Source organism: Emys orbicularis, chromosome 2, assembly GCF_028017835.1.
Source record: "Emys orbicularis isolate rEmyOrb1 chromosome 2, rEmyOrb1.hap1, whole genome shotgun sequence".
Taxonomy (NCBI): Eukaryota; Metazoa; Chordata; order Testudines; family Emydidae; genus Emys; species Emys orbicularis.
In genome coordinates, this window is record NC_088684.1 from 277,394,918 (window position 1) to 277,416,241 (window position 21,324).

Sequence of the window (21,324 nt, forward strand, 5' to 3'; positions counted from 1 at the left end):
TTTATTCTAGTTTACAATTTAAAAAAATCAATTAGCCAATTGTAATGATAGCTGTTCATGTATTGGTGAACTCTTAGCTATTTATTATCATTTTGCTTAATTTGCTTTGTTTGCAGTGGTTCACTTTGGATGAAGTCTCCAAAGGAAAATTGCACTTAAAACTGGAATGGCTCACATTGATGCCAACTGCTGAGAATCTTGACAAGGTATTAAAGTCTGAAGCAAGTTCCTTTATCCTAATCACACTGCCTCTTCTTTTTTTGTTAAAATTTTAAATGAGCCAGTCCTCTAAATATAATAAGATTGGGAAAACTTGTTGTGTTACTCCTGTAGATACAGCTTTAGAACCTTTCAGACCAGTCAGATGTGTCTGTGACCCAAGCTGCATCTGTGACATTGTAGCAACATTACTAAAGATCATGGGACAGTGGTTAAAGGAAAACAATAGCTTTGTGAGATTTAGTTGCCTTGTAGCACCAGGCAACTAATTTAGTTCTTTATGGATTTATTTTTACATAGCAATTAAACTATTTTTTGTGAATTAAAAGTGTTTTGAAGCTTTGTGGAAATATGAGATCATCTTTAAATACACATTGCTAGTTAGAAACTTCTCACTGATGGAATTCAGTTTTAAAAGAGCTACCCATAGTAACAGCTTCAAAGTTCCTAATAATCCTTAAAGGCTGAACATTCAGCTTTTTTTTAAAGAACATATTTTTAAAAACAGATATGAAGACTGCACGAGGATCCCTGCATATAATATGTAAAGACATTTATGGATTTTGAGTGTTCAGTATCCTGATATATTAGACACAATGGAAATTCTTAACAGATACAATAGATATGTTTAATGGTGCTCAGTTCCTAAATTATGCAGCATATGGGCATAGCTTGGTTAATAATGAGCCTAGCTTGAAGGCAAAGTCTCCAGATGTGTTGTATATCCCTTGAGGAGGGTAAATACTGCACTGTTTCATGTAACCATCTGTGGTTGCATTGGCAAACTTTAATAAATTATCATATACACTTAGAGTTAACAAGTCACTTTCTATTTGTTTTTCTATTTTTACCTATGTAATTATTAAAGAAACACTATCAATCTGTTCAGGTGAATAAACTGACTATTACTAAAACATTTAAAAAATGATGAAGACTGTCCTGTATGTAACTTTTTTAAATCCAACATTCATCACCAGAAAAGAGCCAGAACTTTGTGACACACTAAAATTAAAAAAAAAAAGTTTGAGCAATGACTACTTTCTAGAATGAATTACCACAACCAATATTATTGAAAGCTATTCACAGACTCCTGCCAAGTTTGGCATTGATGCTGGTGCACAGAGAAAAATAAAAATATCTGTTATTACTACATCAGAAAGAAAGGGGGGAAATGGTACATCTTCATCTAGAGAAGGAGAAAATCACTGGGGAAATACATTATTTCCAACTCCAAACATAGTAAAAAAATCTTAAAACTGACAGTCTCTTATCAGGAGGCAGCTTGGACTGAAGTTGCGGAGACGCAAGATTGCTGCAGATTAAGTGGAGTTCTGTTGGGATCATATTACTACAGTATTTTATCATGTATTAGCATGGTTGCAAAGAATTGAGTTAATTGATGCTCACCACAACCTTGTGGTTTAATCATGACTAGCTAGTAAACAACTTGTCTTGGTCTCTACTGACTGCAAAGTAAAGATGAGCATCATGCCCACTAACTTGAATCTTCAACATCATGTTCAAATCTTTTTTTTTTTTTTATGAAAGACCAGCCTGTTGGCAGAGCTGTTAGCTGTTATTTACCTTTCGGTCTCGAGACAAGCTTTCTTATGATTGGCTTTCACCATTCCTGTTATCTTTTTACTTCCATATTCATTTATTAATTTAATCCAGGGTAAAATATTCAAAGGTGCCTCAGTTTCACTAACTTTCAATGGGAAATGGGTGTCTAAATCTGTTTTTGAAAATGTTATCTATAGAGCCTATTGCCATGGCAGCAAGGCACATTGAATACAAAAAGTTTTAAAACACAAATAACCAACCTTCATACAGCCACTATGTTCAGTCTCACCTTGTGCCAAATGTTAATCTCCAGAAAACCATGATAATTATAAAACTACATAAGGAACAAAAGCTAAAACAATACTAAATTGTCAACTAAATGCTAAACAAAATTAATCTTAATAAACCATACCCTTCTACTTACCAAATTCTGGTGGACCTCCAAAAGGAGGAAAAAATAAAAGGTAGTGCTCTCCACTGAGAATTCTCTGCTACTTTCCTTAGTGTTATGCTTAAAACTGACAGTGAGAGCTGATTAGTTGATCTCAAATCAGGTTTAGAATCTGAAACATTTTAGGCTTAGAATTTGTCCTAAAAAATTTAAGAAAGGAACTCAGGATCTATAGAAAATCTTTAGAGAAGACAGGTGTATTTATCTAAAAATAGCATTCTTTGAAGATAGTATTTTGTCTGGATCAACACATATCAACTTTCCTCTGTTAAGGTAGGAATTACTCTTCTATTTAGGAGGTTAATGGACTAGGTTGATAACAGACAGTTAAGTAGTTAATGTGACAAGGTGGGTGAGGTAATATCTTTTACTGGACCAAGTTCTGTTGGTGAGAGAGAGAAGCTTTCGAGCTACACAGAGCTCATCTTCCGTGAGGCTCAAAAGCTTGTCTCTTTCACCAATAGAAGTTGGTCTAATAAAAGATATTACCTCACTCACCTTTTCTCGCTAATATCCTGGAACCAACATGGCTACAACAACATTGCAAACAAGTAGTTAATGTGGCATTTGTACCCTATGATTACTTAACAATGAACAATAGCTGGTTTAGACTCAAGGCTAAAGTCTTTACTAATGAAGCTATAAATTTATCTCCATTGTCACATGACAGATGCCACATGCCCCATGAGTTGGGAATCCACAAAAATTCTGTTTTTCAGGCTCCTTAATACAAAGTGTCTCATGTTTGCTATAAGAGAGGCATGATCATGGGAATACTGCCAATACATTGCAATCAGGCCTATCCTAGGAAATTAGGTTGGTATAACTACGTGAAATCCATTCAATTTAGCTTTTGAGTGTTTAACAACATACTAAAAGAACTGTCTACCAAAATGTAAAATTACCTCCCAAGGTAACAGCAGAAACTTGTGCATCTTCTGATGTGGAAGTAAGAAACAAATGAGTTCCTAACTCCTGTCAGTCGAGACTGTTTTGCTATCAGTGGATTGCTTATATAGAGTATTAATAAATAGGCTACATTTAGCAAAAATTGCTGGCTATTTGTTTTATTTAATCAAATTTAATTAGGAGCTATATTAGACATCAGAGAAAATACACCGCTACCTCGATATAACACGACCCGATATAACACGAATTTGGATATAACGCGGTAAAGCAGTGCTCCGGGGGGGTGGGGCTGCACACTCCGGTGGATCAAAGCAAGTTCAATATAACGCGGTTTCACCTATAATGCGGTAAGATTTTTTGGCTCCTGAGGACAGCGTTATATTGAAGTAGAGGTGTATATGGGAAAAGCAGTGTTTGGAGTTCATAAGTAATGTGTGCAATACTATAAAATCATCTGAAGACCTTCAAGAAGATGGAACTCATATTTAATCTTACACTTGATGTAATTTGTCTTATAAATGAGCTATATTGTTTATTACAACTTTTATCACTATATACATTTTTATTTGATTTGCTAATTATGAATACTGTTATTTATAAGCAAGTGTTTTGATGTATTTGTGCATAAGAAAAAATAATCAGGGATGGATCTAACGTATTACTATTTCCATGTATAGAAACATACTTAGTATATATTCTTTAATTTTAGGTGCTGTCAAGCATTAAAGCTGATAAAGACCAAGCCAATGATGGGCTTTCTTCTGCATTGCTTATTCTCTATTTGGATTCAGCAAGAAATCTACCAGTAAGTCATATTGTGATAGTAGCCCATGCCTTGGGTGGCCGTTACTTCCTTCTAGCACTTCTTGCTTAATAGTATGCCGCACTGCTTCACTAACCCACATGCCATGTTTTCCACTCTTGCTCATGTTTTCACGTGTACAATGTAATGGTCCATGTCTCTCAGAAACTAGTACAATGTAGTTAACTATATTTAATAAAGTCTGCTGTTTAATCAAGGTAATTTTTAAAAGAATGCTCTTTTGATGGATTTGGCAAGACTGCGTATTTTATTATGTAATATTTTCTAAAGAAAATAGTATGGACCAGCCTATAAAAGAGAAATGGACAGCCCCCATTACCTTGAGTTCAAGCAGACATATATATGTTTGGGCTTAGGAGCTGTTCCATAGTGAAGAATAAATTTGTGAGCACTAGTTTCAATTAAACCTGTATATATAAAGGTGCCCAAGAGTAGGAAGGGCTGGTTATGTTGTAGTTGGCCACAGATTACTGAAGTGGTTTTCCTACTTGTAAACGATAACAGGAACAGAATGAACGATATCTTAAGTTGGAGTGTGAAGGATACCATTGGGCAGTTGAGCTGGTTGTAGCTATGATGTTGGCTAAAACATTAACCCCATAAGGCTTTCAAACCAAGAAAAGGAAATATTATAAAAGTGAAAAATTATGCAACTAATAATTTTTTTTAAATTAGCATCACTTAAAATATGGCTTAAACGGAAAGATGACAAATGTAACTGTAAACATGCTGAATAAGTCATCCCCATTCCTGTCTTCCTCAAACATCACTATTTCACAAGTCATTTCATAAATACTCTAGCATAGGTTGTATTTTTTATATAGTAACAATTGGTTGGAAATTGTGTGGCTAGTTTGTATAGACAATAAAGGGAAACTTCATGTGTGGATTTGCACACTGAGGCTACCTTGTTACTTGAGTAGAAATGAATGGGGCATAAATCTGCATAGAATTTACCCCTTTTACTCAACGGGAAGTCTCTGGAATCTGTCTATATAGTTTAATTTTATTTTATAATACTCCAGCACTTAGGAAAGTATTTGTCTACCATCTATTTTTGTTTTTGAGAAATTGTACCTTACTGTCTGTTGTGTATAATTGTTCAACTACTGGGTTTTACTCAAAGTTTTGAGTGTGTGTATGTATAGAAAATATTGTAAAACACAACAAAACAGATTACTTCTCTTTTTCCCTTTTCCTTAAAGCTCTGCTTCTCCATAATAGTGCAGCTTCCCCAGCAAGTAGCCAGGCACTTGTTGGGGACTCTGCCTCAACTCTGACTCTGACTTCTTCATATTCCTGCTTCCTGTAAACATCCAATAGCTTCATCTAATTTAGTCTGATTTCCCTCAAAAAGGTCAGATTAGAATTTGAATCTTTAAAAAAAAAAAATTTACATCTAGGAATAAATTTGAGATTTGCCTGCTCTTTGGGACAATATTTTTAGCTCACTGTGTAGGAGTTTGTAGCATTCATCTTTATATTGTGTTAAAACCTTAAGGCGTAATCTGATAGGGAACACTGATTCCTCAGTACTAGAATAATGTGAATTTTTATCCCAAGTACAAACAGGACTGCCTTCTCTTTAGTTAACTTTAATCTCCATTAACGAGGAAAATAGGCCCTGGCTGATACTCTCTATATACTGCCTGTCCAGAGCATGTGACTGACATTTCTGCATTGCAGTTTGAGGATTGCTATCCACTCAGGAAAAAGATCTGAGTGTTGCTGCCAACAATTCAGCAATAACCTCAGCTTGTTCTGCAGTGTTGCCAAAAAAGCAAACAAAATTTTAGGATCATAAGGAGTGGAATAGAAAATAGAACTGAAAATATTAAAAATGCTGTTATATGCATGGATGGCAGGTTTGTATAATTTTTGGTGGTGCCCAGAACAGGTCCAAGTCCTGCCCCCCCACACCTGCCTAGGAAGCCAATATATATTTTTTAAAATGATGTAAAAATGTGAGGGCTCTGGGGTGGGGCTGGTGATGAGGGCTTTGGGGTGTGGGAGGGGCTCAGGCAGAGGGTTGGGGTGCAGGGGTGAGGGCTATGGGGTGGGGCATTGACAGCTGTTAGTGATGCGGAACAGGGAAAGTTTACTTATGCCATCCTTGATCAGTAGTACATTTCAGATCTAAGGCATTAGTGTCAGACCCACATGTTTTTGTTTATGTAGGTAATCCCAGTCAGAGGCATTTAGTTTTAACAGTGAGTCAGAAGGCTTTCCATTAACAATATTTTTTTCAATCTCTAGCCATAACTGTCTCTATAAAGAAATGTCACCTTTGCATTCAAAGATGGCTTGTTCATGGTATTGCCTTCCCATTGTGAATTACAAAGCATTGCATTTGAGGAAAAGGATCTTAAACTTTTCAGACTCCACAAAGACTGATGTTAGATGTGTTCTATCTTACACTGGAAATGGCATAGAAGAGGGCTTGTCGCTCTTCACGTACTTAGTAGTACTTGTCATGTTAAAACATAAATGTGGAATATCCAGGGTAAACCAGGAGAATGTTTGAAGATCACTGAGGGATCCTCTCATGGTTACTGTACTATACAAGTACAGTGTACTTATATAATTGAAATACCCAGTGCTAAAGAAGTGGGATTACTTGATGAAAAGTTATATGATGGGGAAACATTTACTTATATGTTACATCTTGCAGTTATTCTGGAATCTTTTGACTGTTTTCCTTAACTTTCCTATATAGTAAAGCTGCTTGTGCATTCATTCTGCCACAATCCCATCACTCTCTTTCTCCTTCCATTTCCATCTTCCTAAGAGTATCTACGAGGGAAACTTTGGGTGTGGCTACTTAAAAGAGAGGAGAGCATCGGGACTAGTCTTTTGTGAAAACACTACCTCACTCTATAGAGCACTATTTGTGAGTTCTCTGGTGTTATATATATGTTTATTTTATTTACTTGCCAGAGTGTGGATTAGTTCTACTAAAGCCACTGACTCTATAGTGGAATGACAGAGCATGCCATTTGTTTTGCTGCATGGTTTCAACCAGTGTGTGTTTGTTTTTGTGCTACCTTTTTATTGCATTTTAGAGTTTTAAAATTTCATTTATTATTACAAAATATCTGGTAAGTAAATTATGTTCTATGATAAGAAACTCAAGATGTGTAGGTTATTAAATAGTAAGAGCTTTTACTTAGATTGTTAGATTCATGGAGTAATAAAATACATACAGTATCAGCATACTGTGGATGAAATGTTGACTTTTAGTACCAGAGAAATGAAACTATAATAAATCATTACAACCAACCTCCTTTGTCACGCTCTTACAATGAGATGTAGCAGTATTTATGAGAACTTGCAATCTTCCCTCACCTGGTTCAGCTTTCGATAAAAAGTTCTTTGTAGCTCTTTGTGCTCCCCAAATTCCAAAGTCCCTTGTAAATTCTATTTCACACCATTATGTTCCTTGTTATGCCAATTCCAATTCCTTTTCTCTATTTCAAATAGTCTTTGTTAGCCAGCAATGGCCCCATTTAGTGGAGACCATCACTTACTAAGGCTATGGCTACACTAGAGAGCTTACAGTAGCACCGATGCAGCTGTGCCACTGTAAGCTCTCTAGTGGAGCCACTCTAAACCAACGGGAGAAAGCTCTCCCATTGACTTAATTAATCCACCCTCAACAAGCGGCAGCAGCTATGTCGGCAGGAGAAGCTCTCCCATTGACATAGAGCTGTCCACACCGACGCTTAGGTTAGTGTAATTTATGTCCCTCAGAGGGGTGGCTTAGTCACACCCCTGAGCAACATAACTTATACTGACATAAGTGGTAGTATAGACTGAAGTACTTTGTGCTTGCATTGAACGCTGTAGGGTTCACTGAAAACTGATGGCTGCCTTTGAATTTGAATAGTCTTGTATTTTGACTAACAATCTTTAAACAGACAAGGTGGGTGAGGTAATATCTTTTAATGGACCAACTTCTTTTGAAGAAGACCAAAAGAAGTTGGTCCAATAAAAGATATTACTCACCCACTTTGTCTCTGTAATATTCTAGGATGGACACGGCTGTAGCTACACTGCACACACACTTTTAAGTACATGCACTGCTATAAACAACTAGAGATTGGAAGCCATGTGTATATTCAGGTTCAGAGTTCCTGAGCCAGAGAGAGCTGAATAAGCCTACGAGGATGTGCAGATTAAAGTGTTGCTGGTGGTCTCTTATTTGATCTAAGCCAAACACAATGGTGATGGACCAAAAGAGCTGTTTGCCTGGTCCTTTCAATTAATATCCTTCTGTTTAAGGTTCAAATACCAAATCATATGAACCATATGTAAATATTTACACTTCATCTAATAAAATTTAAAATACAATTAAATATCTAAATTTACAAAGAAAAAGGCATGGTATGTAGGTGTCCTAAGCATAAAAACATACTATAGTATATTTTCTTGGTAATAGAATTTCAAGGTAATTGGTGTTTTCTTCAATAAAAATTATTCTACAACCTTAAAAAAAGATGTAAAGGAAATATTAATGCTAAATTTAGGCCAAAAGCTTCTATTTTTATTGCTTCTTTTTAGATTTTAGTGTGTGACTTCACATAGGACATCTCTTCCAGGTATATCTCCCTTTTAGTCACTGGATAAAATCTACAAAAGGAGCTAGGTGACTAACGACCCTAAATCCCTTTTCAAAAGTGCCTTAGGTGCCCAAGACACTTACGAAAATGTGACTCCGCTTATAAGTAACTTAGTGGGTAAAATTTTCAAAAGTACCCATCATTAGTATTGATATGCACTGTCCTTCTTAGCTCAGAGTACTGGGTTGCAAATATGTCTGCCTTTAGATTTTTACTTTGTACAGATCATGTACCAGTCGCACCGAGTTTAATACAACTGTTGCAAGGTCACTATCTTCTATAGATCACCAAAGGATGCTCTCAGAGCTTTAGAAGTTTCTGGAACCCCACTTGAGACCACAGACACGGGAGTAATTAGTTGTCATGGTTCAAGGCATTAGTTGACCTCCAGCTAGGGTGAGGGAGACTGCACAGCGAGGGTCTGATAGTAGGCAAGTTGCAGCGATTTGGAATGGGTGGATTTCCCCTACGGTTACTCACATCTTCTTGTCAACTGTTTGAAATGGGCCATCCTCATTATCACTACAAAAGTTTTTTTTTTTCTCCTGCTGATGCTAGCCCACCTTAATCAATTAGTCTCATTAGAGTTGGTATGGCAACCCCCATTTTTTCATGTTCTCTGTATATATTTTCCTACTGTATTTTCCACTGCTTGCATCTGATGAAGCGGGTTTTAGCCCATGAAAGCTTATGCCCAAATAAATTTGTTAGTCTCTAAGGTGCCACAAGTACTTCTCGTTCTTTTTGCTGATACAGACTAACACAGCTACCACTCTGAAATCTATTCATACTGAAACACAAACTTCTAAACTGAATGCCAGGAATACTATAGTACATGCTCTCCTAAGCCAGGATATGGCTAATGACGTCACAACAAGAATATTAAAGAATTTGTTTTTCTTCTTTTCAGAAAGAACTGACACTTAATTTTAGTCAACAGTGCATTTGAATTTTAGAAAGATTTTCTCTTGGCAAAGTACTGGTAGCATTGCTTCCTGTCTTAAGTGTGACATGTTTGAAGAGCTGCTAGTGCTAATTCCTGGGCTGCCACATGCCACAGCTTTTTAAGCAGAACTCCCCATTGCAATCAATGGGAAATTGTGCTTGAAAATCAATAGGATGATACAAAATCCTGGAAAGCTTTTGTTTCCTTTATTTAAAAATCCTTTACTTAATTCCTAAAATTACCCCCTCCTGAGTTGGTGGCAATGCAAATTTCCCTTAATGTTTTACAGTTTGCATGCATCACTTCAAGGATAATATGACTATTAATGAAGTAAAATGAGAAACCTTGTTTAGTTAGTGGAAAATGGTCAGAGGGCTGAATTGTCATTTCTTAAATCTGCTCAGATTTCTATTGCTGATAGATTTGCACATCCTCAGTTCAAACTAGTCAAATATGTTGCATTCCTAGTAGCATGCAAGGTATTTGCATTGGTCTGTTGGAAAAGAAAAAGAAGACCAAGAAAAGAAGATGAAAATGCTTACGTTTACAATGGACTAAGCCTTACTAATATCTGGAATAATCATATATTTATTTTCCCATAAAAGTAAGTTCTCTCGCATCCCCATTTGATTTATCTTTCTTCGTGTCAGCTTCTGTGTTGTGGTATTTCAGAAAACATACTTTCCCATAATAGGAAAGAGCAATGTATAAAAGGGCTTTTGGGAAAAGCAGTGCCCCATATAATCCTTTTAGTAAACCTTGGTGCCTTTTTGTATATCAACAGAAATGATACAGGAGAATATAAAAGGATAGAAAGAAAATGAGTGTATTTTAAAAGCAGAATACTTGTAGTAGAAGAGGAGAGAAGAACAAAAGACTTTATTGGGCTATTTTGAAGTAACTTCTGCTTGGTTATTGTTGCTTCATTGTTTTGGGGGGATTTTTTGTTTGTTTGTGTCATGTCATTAATTAATTTACCTAGTGGAATCGCTTCATTGCATGACTTATTAACCCTTCATATGTTTTCTTCTGACTTAAAAGAATAATCCATTAAACTTTAACCCTGATGGCTTGAAGAAGGCTGCTGTTCAGAAAGCCCTAAAGGTAAAACTAATACAGTTTTCCATTTAAGGTCACAAAGTTAATTGAAAGCACACAAATGTCTGCAACATGTCTCTGCAACAGTGGATGGAATTTCTATTGTCAGCAATGCAGTTAGTGCCAGAATATTTAATTCCTAGCACCAAGAAGTAAATGACATGGTCAAGACAAAGAAAGTATTTTGGTCTGTGAGAATTTAGGCTCTAAATCAACTAAATGATGCATAGTCAGCTTTAGAATTCTGATTTAAAGTACACCTCTACCCCGATCTAACACGACCCGATCTAACATGAATTTGGATATAACATGGTAAAGCAGTGCTCCGGGGGGGTGGGGCTGCGCACTCCGGCGGATCCCGAGGACAGTATTATATCGAGGTAGAGGTGTAATACTTCATTAACAAAGCTGACACCCCCCACATGCCAAATAAGACTTGGTTACTCATTCAGAAATAGGTAATAAACACAATATTTTAGTCCTGTTGGGTTTCTAAGATACATTTTCAGTTGGATGTTTTTCCTAGAAGCTGTCAGTTTCCATCCAGGGCTCAGTCTTGCAAGATGTTGATCACTCTCGTCCCAACCCAACAAAGTACTTGCTTAAAGCTAAGCATATGAGTATTCTCACTGGAGAATCAAAGCCTTAAGGAGATATATCAGAACTGAGCTCCACCTCATTATAAGACTTACATATACAGGTTCTTAAAAACTATGTTCATTGACACCATGATATGAAAAGTAGTCTCTCTTTTGTTAATTTCTGAAATCTTTAAGAATCTCTGCTTTAGTGACTGATCTAAAAAATAGAAAACTTTAAATACTAATTTTCTCTATTGAGGAGTTGCATGTCAATCTTGAATTAATATTGAATCAATACACTTTAAATATATTCTGAATGTGTGTATATCTAGAGAGAGAGAGAGAGAGAGAGATACCTATCTCATAGAACTGGAAGGGACCCCAAAAGGTCATTGAGTCCAGCCCTCTGCCTTCACTAGCAGGACCAAGTACTGATTTTGCCCCAGATCCCTAAGTGGCCCCCTCAAGGACTGAACTCACAACCCTGGGTTTAGCAGGCCAATGCTCAAACCACATGAAAGTTTAAAAAATAATGCATTTAGAATGTTCTTTTCCTTTATTTGATTTTTATAAAAATTCTTTGGATCATAGAATCATAAAATATTAGGGTTGGAAGGGACCTCAGGAGGTTATCTAGTCCACCCCCCTGCTCAAAGCAGGACCAATTCCCAACTAAATCATCCCAGCCAGGGCTTTGTCAAGCCTGACCTTAAAAATCTCTAAGGAAGGAGATTCCACCACCTCCCTAGATAACCCATTCCAGTGTTTCACCACCCTCCTAATGAAAAAGTTTTTCCTAATATCCAACCTAAACCTCCCCCACTGCAACTTGAGACCATTACTCCTTGTTCTGTCATCTGGTACCACTGAGAACAGTCTAAATCCATCCTCTTTGGAACCCCCTTTCAGGTAGTTGAAAGCAGCTATCAAATCCCCCCTCATTCTTCTCTTCTGCAGACTAAACAATCCCAGTTCCCTCAGCCTCTCCTCATAAGTCATGTGCTCCAGCCCCCTAATAATTTTTTTTGCCCTCCGCTGGACTCTTTCCAATTTTTCCACATCCTTCTTGTAGTGTGGGGCCCAAAACTGGACACAGTACTCCGGATGAGACCTCACCAATGTTGAATAGAGGGGAATGATCACGTCCCTCGATCTGCTGGCAATGCCCCTTATACAGCCCAAAATGCAGTTAGCCTTCTTGGCAACAAGGGCACACGGTTGACTCATATCCAGCTTCTCATCCACTGTAACCCCTAGGTCCTTTTTCTGCAGAACTGCTGCCTAGCCATTCGGTCCCTAGTCTGTAGCAGTGCATGGGATTCTTCTGTCCTAAGTGCAGGACTCTGCACTTGTCCTTGTTGAACCTCATCAGGTTTCTTTTGGCCCAATCCTCTAATTTGTCTAGGTCCCTCTGTATCCTATCCCTACCCTCAATAAATACATAAACACACACAGATTATGTTATGCCCAGATATATTGCATGTAAAATCCAGGGATTAGATTTAGAGAATAACTTGAGAACAGCATGAATATAAGGTGGAAATTGGAAAAAACTTGTTGAAATAGCAGTTTGCAAGTTTAGATGCTGACATGTCCAGTGACCAGTAAATTCAACCTGCCAAAGGCATATATTATGGAGGCAAGTGGGTGGCTGGGTGCGCACAATATCATTTATTTCATTAGGACTAAAATGATTACATAAAGCCACTGTGTAGTCAGTATTAGTTATAGGAATTTTTGCTAATGCCTCTATTGTTATGTACATCTTTATACAAAGAAAAGACATTTTTAGGCAACATTTTGTGAAACAAAAAAAATTCAAAATAAATCTTCCTTATTTAAGTCTGCAGATAGCATTCTTTAACTATGTTGATGGATTTTAATCTTATTTTCATTGTATTCCCTGAACACTTACAGCTATTTTGGGTGGGACTAAATATTTAAAGTTTAAAAACAGAAATTGAGCATTTGTCCATGAGAGGAATACTCCTTTAACATTGTGCTTTAAAGGAAATTCTGACAATAAGCAAAATGTATCTGATAAGAATCATGTCATATTATTGGAAATATTAGATGTAGAAGATTAATATGAGACATGAACTGATTCTTAATACTTAAGAAGTTCAAAACAAGAGTAGTGATTCAATCATAAAGTACGTTCTTATGACCTTACATGTTTTAAGTAGGGCTCAACTAACTTTTCTGTTTAATTTATGTCTAATCTCATTAATCTTTTTTGGGTAAAATCTAAAATAAATTAACCTTGTATATTGTTTTCTTAAATAGCATTAACAACTTCTTTAGATGATTAATGTTTATGTCTAACTTTTCTCTCTGGCTTAAATTTTTATTTGATCGGCCAATCTAAAATGTGTTATGGAAATACATGGTTAGAAATATTTCTATTTTATATGGTTTGATTCTAAATTAATGTTTATTTTTACAGTTTGATCTAATGCTATGCAGCTGTGAGCTAGGCTCAGATATGGGAGTTGGCTGATTCTCTAATAAAGAGTATTAGGTATTTCTATAGTTTACCAATCAGGTACATTACAGTGCATCTTCATTCTTCCCATCCAAAAAGGAGAAGTGATGATGACCTGGTATTAAATCCAGTTTAATTATACTATAGCATTGTACATAAAGTAAGCTTCCTGAGTTGGCACTTTCTCCATATCTTCCATCGGCATGCTAACCACAACATTCATTTTACTGTTCTGATGACACTCTGTCAGTTGTAATGCTCATTACAAGGTTGGGAGGTTGCACTTTTCCAAACAGTTTCATTCAAAGGGTAGCAAGAGAACAACAGTTGGAAGGACTCTGAAACTCCAACTTGCTTGTAGCACTGTTCTTAAACTAGTCTACTATGGATGGGTGAGTCTGTATCATTGCTCTATGTTAAGCAGCTAAAGAAGCCACCAACCATGTAAATGTGTGCAGATCATGCTTTCTGTTAAATACTGAGGATAGTAAAAATGCATATAGCAGAGTGAATACAATTTTGATATTTAAAAAAACAGAGTGGATTCAAAGGCTGAGGGGTATTAAATACTGGAGTGAAATTGAAGTAGAGGGAAATGTAACAGCGTATTCTAAAGATGAAATGTATGCTTTCTCCTCTTTATCAGTCAGGAAAGAAGATAAACAGCAACCCCAACCCTCTTGTCTTATTGTCAGTTGGACACAAGGCACAGGAAAGTAAGGTAAGCTACTGTTCTCAACACTTAGCTCTTTCGGAGACATTTGGGTCCTTAAGTATATGTGCTTGGCAGTGGACTACCAAGCCTTTAGCCCCTAGTGCAAGTTGTAACCAAAAATCAATTTAAAGTCTTATCTATCTGAAATGAGCTGGTGAACTCAGTCCAATGTCCAGTTATCCAACTAACCAAAAACCACCCCCACAATTGGCACTAATTAGCATCCTTACTGGCATTCTCAGCAGAGAGGCCAGAGACTGAATGAACATGAACATAGGCTATAAACTCTTTGGGGCAGAGATTGCCTTTTTGGTCTGTGTTTGTACAGTACCTAATACAGTGGAGTCCTTGTCCATGACTAGGGCTCCTCAGCGCTATGGTAATATAAATAAATAACAATCATCAGAACTACCTGTTCTTTTTCGAGTGATGTCCCTGTGGGTGCTCCACTTCAGGTGTTGGTGCATCCCTGTGTTGTTGATTGGAGAATTTCAGCAGCAGTGCCATCTGGGTCACATATACACTGTTCCCGTCTCGTGGCGCCTCATCAAGCACACATGACCTGAGCCCCTCAGTTCCTTCCTTCCTCGGCCAGAGATGGAGCTCCCAGAAGTGTCACAACATTAGCTTGTTTTCGTGTTAAAATAGTTAATAGTCAGTTACTTGCCTCCTTTCCTTTCTTCTGCTTTAGTTTTAAAAAAAATATTTTTCTTTTTCATAGACCGTTTTAGTGTCTATACCTGAAATGAACTGTTACTTTTTCAGTTATGCCTGGTTTACCAGGATTTAAGCACTGTCTGTCATGCCAGGATGCCATGCCCATGTCAGACCGACACTTACGCTGCTTCCGCTACTTGGGTGAGTCGCACATTCCTCAGAAATGCGCTCACTATAGCAACCTGAAGGCTCAAGCTAGGAGGGACAGGGATATGCGCCTCAAAATCATCTTTATGGAGTCACCTTTGTGCCTGGCATCCGACCCTGGGCAGCAGACCCCCTCTGTACAAAGATCCCTGGAGACCTCACCTTCTGCTCAGAGGAAGACTTACTCCTCCAAAAAATCAACGAGGAATCAAGCAGCAACTTCTCCTCAGAGAGAGCCGATCAAAAACCAAGCGGTCTCCAGCCAGATCGCTCTCCTCGGTACTGAACGCACTGCAGCTAAGTACCTATGAGGCACCGGTATCCTCCAGCACCACCTGCACCGTGGCTTCTGCCAATTCCCAGCACCCAGGCACAGAGACGAGAGGCCGGAGTAAGCCTACCGCCTCCATAGTGGCACCAGCAACACCGCTTAAGGAGATGAAACTGCCAACACAGGCTATGCCACCATTGCCTGCCCCATCAGCTTCATCGGCACCGACCAACTCTTCAATAGTGATGCCATCGGCACCGACCAAATTGCTGCCAAATCCATCAGCACCGTCGACTGCACCGCTGGATCCATCGACATCAATCACTTTGGCGCCGAAACCATCAGTACTGTGTCACCTTCTCCATCATAAGGACATATTAGTATCGTTCATGCCAGCATCATCACTTTTTGGCACCAACGGCTCTCTGGTGCGCACGGTACCAGAATAGCCTATATCACCAATAGCACCTCCATTCTCCAGTGAGGAGGAAGATAATGAGGAAGAGGGTGTTTTTTTCTTCACAACATTCCTCACAACTGACAAACGCCAACCTCTGGACCTCTAAGAGCGAGGCCTCAATATAGACAGGACATACAGCCATGGTATGGGCACCCATGGATGGCCCAACCATGCCATTCCCCATGCAGTGGCCTGGGACCCCTGGGCCACCTATAGAAAGCATTGCAGCAGGCCCCCCAGTACCTATGAACCGAGGCCATGAACCTGAGGAATTGGTGCATTCAACACAATATCAACATCTCAGCCTCCTACCTTCCAGGCTGTCAGAACACTACAACGGACATATTGAGCAGAGAATTCTCGCGCGATCATGAATGGGAACTGAACAAAGTAGTCCTCCAAAACATATTTCAACTTTGGGGCCACCCATCCATCAACCTCTTTGTGACATCATAAAATTTCAAATGCCCACAGTTCTGCTCGAGAGCCTGCCTGGGACCCCGATCACTAGGGGATGTCTTCCTCCTCAAATGGGAAGCACCACTTCTTTACATAGTTCCACTAATACGACTTCTATTGAGGGTGATGCTGATGCACAAAATACATACCAACAAAGTGAAGGTCATACTGATAGCCCCAACGTGACCAAGACAGACTTGGTACTCTTACCTGCTGCAGATGGCAGTATGTGCATCATGCACTCTACCACTCTAGACGGACCTCCTCTCACAGAACACTGGACAGGTTCACCACCAAAACCTGGAGAGACTTCAGCTGAAGGCAAGGCTCCTACGTGGTTCGATCATGATGAATTAGCCTGCTCAGAATAGGTTAAGCACGTGTTACTAAACAGTAGGAGGACAACCACATGCAAGACTTACCTTCAGAAGTGGAAGAGATTCTCCACATGTTACCGCAATTTCCACATCTCTCCCCTTGATATTGGACTATATCATGGAGCTAAAAAACTCAGGGTTATCTATTAGCTCGCTCAAAGTACATCTTGCAGCATCATGAGATCGACAAGGCATCACTATTTGCGCATCCAATTACCAAATGCTTCCTTATGGGCATTCAGAATGTTTACCCTGAAGAATGTGCACCCACGCCACCTTGGAACTTGAATCTGATATTATGGTGCCTCACTGGGTCTCCATTTGAACCCTTACCAACGTGTTCACTGACACACCTATTAATGAACGTAGCATTCTTAGTCGCTATTACATCGGTCTGTCATGTCAGTGAGATAGGGGCTCTCGTGGCATGTCCGCCATATACCATATTCAATAAGGACATGGCCACCTTGAGACCACATCCAAAATATCATCCTCCTTCCACATAAACCAGCCAATCCATCTCCCTGCTTTCTTTCCCTAACCTCACGAGAGGGCAGAAGATGCTGTACTACGTACTCTAGACGTCAGACGCGCACTAGCGTTCTACCTTGACAGAACTAAGCCTTTCAGAAAATCTCCAAGGCTTTTCCTTTCCACGGAATGTTCTAAACACGGAACATTCCATGGAAAGTTCTAAAGGATCTGTCACAAAGGCTATCAAAATGGATCTCCGGGTGCATTCACCTCTGTTACCAGCAAAAAACCCTTACAACTCCTATTGAGGATCAGATGGAAAGTTCTAAAGGATCTGTCACAAAGGCTATCAAAATGGATCTCCGGGTGCATTCACCTCTGTTACCAGCAAAAAACCCTTACAACTCCTATTGAGGATCAGAACTCATTCTACCAGATCTATAGCGTCCTCAGTAGCCTTTTTGAACTATGTACCACTCATAGACTTATGTAGATCTGCCACCTGGGCCTCTGAACATACGTTCATAAAACACTACACAACCACCCAGAGTGCAGGCTCAGATGCACTTCTAGGTCTAACAGTGCTCTCTTCAATCATTCAGACAACAACTCTGAAGCCCCTTCTATTCAATGTGAGGCACTGCTCTACAGTCCTCTGAAGTGGAGCACCCATAGGTTACTCACCCTGTGCAGTAACTGAGGTTCTTGGAGATGTGTGTCCCTGTGGGTGCTCCACTACCCACCCTCCTCCTCTCTACTTCGGAGTTCAATTTATAGACTCTCTGGTAGAGAATGAACTGTGAGGGGTCAGGTTGTGCATGCCGGATGAGGTGTCAACAATGCCGCAAGACGGGGACGGCACATGTGCTACACAGAAGGGCACTGCTGTTGAAATTCTCCAATCAATGGCGCAGGGACGCACCAACACCTGAACTGGAGCACACACAGGGTCACACATCTCAAAGAACTTCAGTTACCGCACAGGGTGAGTAACCTTCTCTTCTCACTAACCGTGTTCTCTCTAGGTTGGGCTTAGAGCACATTGGTAGAACTAAGTATAGAAGCTTGCATTGCAAAGACCTGTAGATAAATAGGACTTTAATCTCCGCAAATATTGATCAAGCACTAAAATTTTTTTAAATAAAAACAAATAAATTAATGACAAATATTAGCAACACAGCAGTGAGAAAAATACAAGGAACTGACTATTTTTAAGCAAAAGATGCAATGGGCCAAACTGGAGATCACATTACCAGTGGTGGTTGCCTTTTTATATCTATGTTCACATATCTTATTGAAAATTTTATCAGAAGACCAACAGCATGTTGTACATGCAACTTTCATATAGATATTGATTTGAGAACTGGAAGAGAATATTAACAAATATATCGGGGTAAATTGTTAACCTGAACTCCACATAACAGCCCTTTTTAATGTCAGTCTTTCCAAAAAATGCTGCTTTCTGGAAATGATGTGGCAGTTTTCACCAGTCACTGGAAGTAGTGAGATTCAGTTTTGTTGTGTCATCCAGTCTTGGTGCACCCACTGACACTGAGGAAGACTGGGAAAGAACAATCACCAGTTTGAAGATAAGTTGGAACCTTATGGTGAAGTTACTTTGTTCACAGACCACCACCAGTTTCATCAACTGGAATTACACTTTGCACAATATAGTGCATTGAACTGTCCGTCCATGTAACTTACAAAAGAAGTAGGGCTTCTGATTTTAGGTTTTAACTGATATACGTGGATAAAACATCCCAAGTAATAAATAAATAAATAAAAATCAACATTCATTCAAAAAACACCAGAAATGTTAATTGTATATAAGGGCTTTTCTACACTGAACAGTAATGCAAACTTCAGGGGTGTGATTTCTAAAATGCACTAATGTGTTGCTCATTAATTGGTCTTTGTAGACCCTGCTGATGCACACTAAAGGTTCCCTAGTGCACTTTAATGCTGTTTGAAACAGTACAACGTTAAAGTGCACTAGGAACATTATAAAGAGTTTAGTCCTTACAGTATATACTACTCTAATGAGTAATGTTTATACATAATATACATAATTATACATAAGTTTTTACATAACTCAATACAGCATATACAAAGTATATACAAGCCTCAACACCCTCCACCCCGATTTTTGGATACCTACCTAAAACAAAATAATTTTAAAAAATTTAATAAACCCCCAAAAACAGAAGCCCTAAGAATAAGTTTTATTAAATAGACTATATGCACATATACTGAACTATATGTGCTTTGAGCTAACCCCATTTGCCACCTTTATAGGTAGATCAAGTTCGGAACATGATTGTTGTATAAACAGAGGACATCTTCAACACCAGCTTTGTTTGAGAGAAATGCTCTACATGTAACGTGTTTTTTTTTTTTCCCCCTTCAGATTCGATACAAGACCAATGAACCCGTATGGGAGGAACACTTCACTTTCTTCATTCACAATCCCAAACGGCAGGACCTTGAAGTTGAGGTATGGTATCTCTTTGTCCTCGTGTATTCTTTTTTGCTAGAGCATTGCAGATTAGCAGCCATAGTTCACAAGCTCTTAATGAGCCAGACATCATGGAGATATTGTAACAAGCACTACAATTTAAACTTTAACAATTTTTAAGAACCAGCATAAAGATGACCTTTTGTGAGCGCTTGCTTGTTAAAGGGAGAAAAAATAATTATAACTAAACTCCCCACCCCAACTGTATACCAAATGTGATGTCTCACATTTTAAATGTACTAAATTAATCATCCTGTGATGGTTGCTTGAGTCGTAACAAGCAGCTCTTTCAATAACCCACTAATTTACAGAAGCAACATTATTCTATTTATCATGCCCAGGTCCTTCATGTAAAAGCAGCAAAGAGTCCTGTGGCACCTTATAGACTAACAGACGTGGTCCTTTATGTTGCTCTCTCCCTGAGATCTTCCCTACTTTGTCCAACTATTACACCCCTTCACGCTTTTGAGGCCACATGTGGACAGTTGAAGGGATCTAGAGAAGATGGGGAATGTTGAGTTAATGCTGTTCCTTAACTGTTGAGTTCACTTTTGTCTGATATAGTTGACTGTCAGCAAACTCTAGCTTATAGATTTAGTCTTCAACCCAACTGGACACAACTGTTATCACTGGTCTTCTTTCTTATTTGCATCAGTGCTCAGGCTAGACTGTTTTCTTTCTAATGAAGGTAAAGATGAGAGTGAATGGATATTGAACACATAAGGTTCTTTGATATTTCCTGCCCTATATAAGACCAACCAAATCTGTGTTAAGGGCAAACTATATCTGAACACGATGAAAACTTGTCATTAAAATTATAACTTTCTTTTCTTTTTCTGGGTGTTTTCATAAAGCTGAGCATGTTGTCTTCTGTATTGCTCTAGGTCAAGGATGAACAACATCAGTGTTCTTTGGGAAATTTCAAGCTTCCTCTGAGCCAACTGCTGGCAAGTGAAGATCTAACTATGCATCAGCGGTTCCAGCTTAGCAATTCTGGTCCAAACAGCACCATAAACATGAAGATGGCACTCAGGGTATTATAAGGGTCTTTTAAAATTCATCTATATAATAAGATTGCAGGACTTTCTGTGTGTCCGTCTGAAACCTAGAATTTCTGAGTCAGTGTGACAAGCATGGTCGAGAGCTGCTTTTGTTTCACACATCACTGGGTTGAATCATCACTGGGATTTGCAGTCTGTAATAGCCCAGTTTTTAAAGTTCTCAGCCATTTTCAGCTTTTTTACATTTTATGTATGGCAGCACTAGTTTTTACCTAGTATATGTTTGAATTGAGGTAGCATGTTTCAGACTTCTGGTAGCCTGTATTTTCTGGCTTTAAAGGAAGGACAACATATTATACTGTGTGCTGTTCTCAATTGTGGAAGGGTAGAGATTAACACTGTTGATGAAGTAGACTGAGAATTACAAAAAGTGTATTCTGTAACATTAGTCCAGTGCTGAGTTGTCCTCAGCTTGTCAATAGCATAGAAAAATG

The 21,324-nt window shown here is 38.5% G+C and overlaps 1 protein-coding gene across 2 annotated transcripts in view; it reads left to right on the forward strand.

Annotated features, from left to right (window-relative positions):
• ESYT2 (extended synaptotagmin 2) overlaps positions 1-21,324 on the forward strand; it is a 144,357-nt gene that overhangs the window by 113,022 nt on the left and 10,011 nt on the right. Inside the window, exons 12-17 of one of the 2 annotated variants that reach the window (XM_065400105.1) lie at positions 117-206; positions 3,852-3,947; positions 10,572-10,634; positions 14,341-14,415; positions 19,722-19,808; positions 20,714-20,863. In XM_065400105.1, coding sequence (XP_065256177.1) covers positions 117-206; positions 3,852-3,947; positions 10,572-10,634; positions 14,341-14,415; positions 19,722-19,808; positions 20,714-20,863 — 561 coding nt within the window. The remainder of the gene's footprint in view (positions 1-116; positions 207-3,851; positions 3,948-10,571; positions 10,635-14,340; positions 14,416-19,721; positions 19,809-20,713; positions 20,864-21,324) is intronic. The other variant, XM_065400106.1, reaches the window with a different exon arrangement.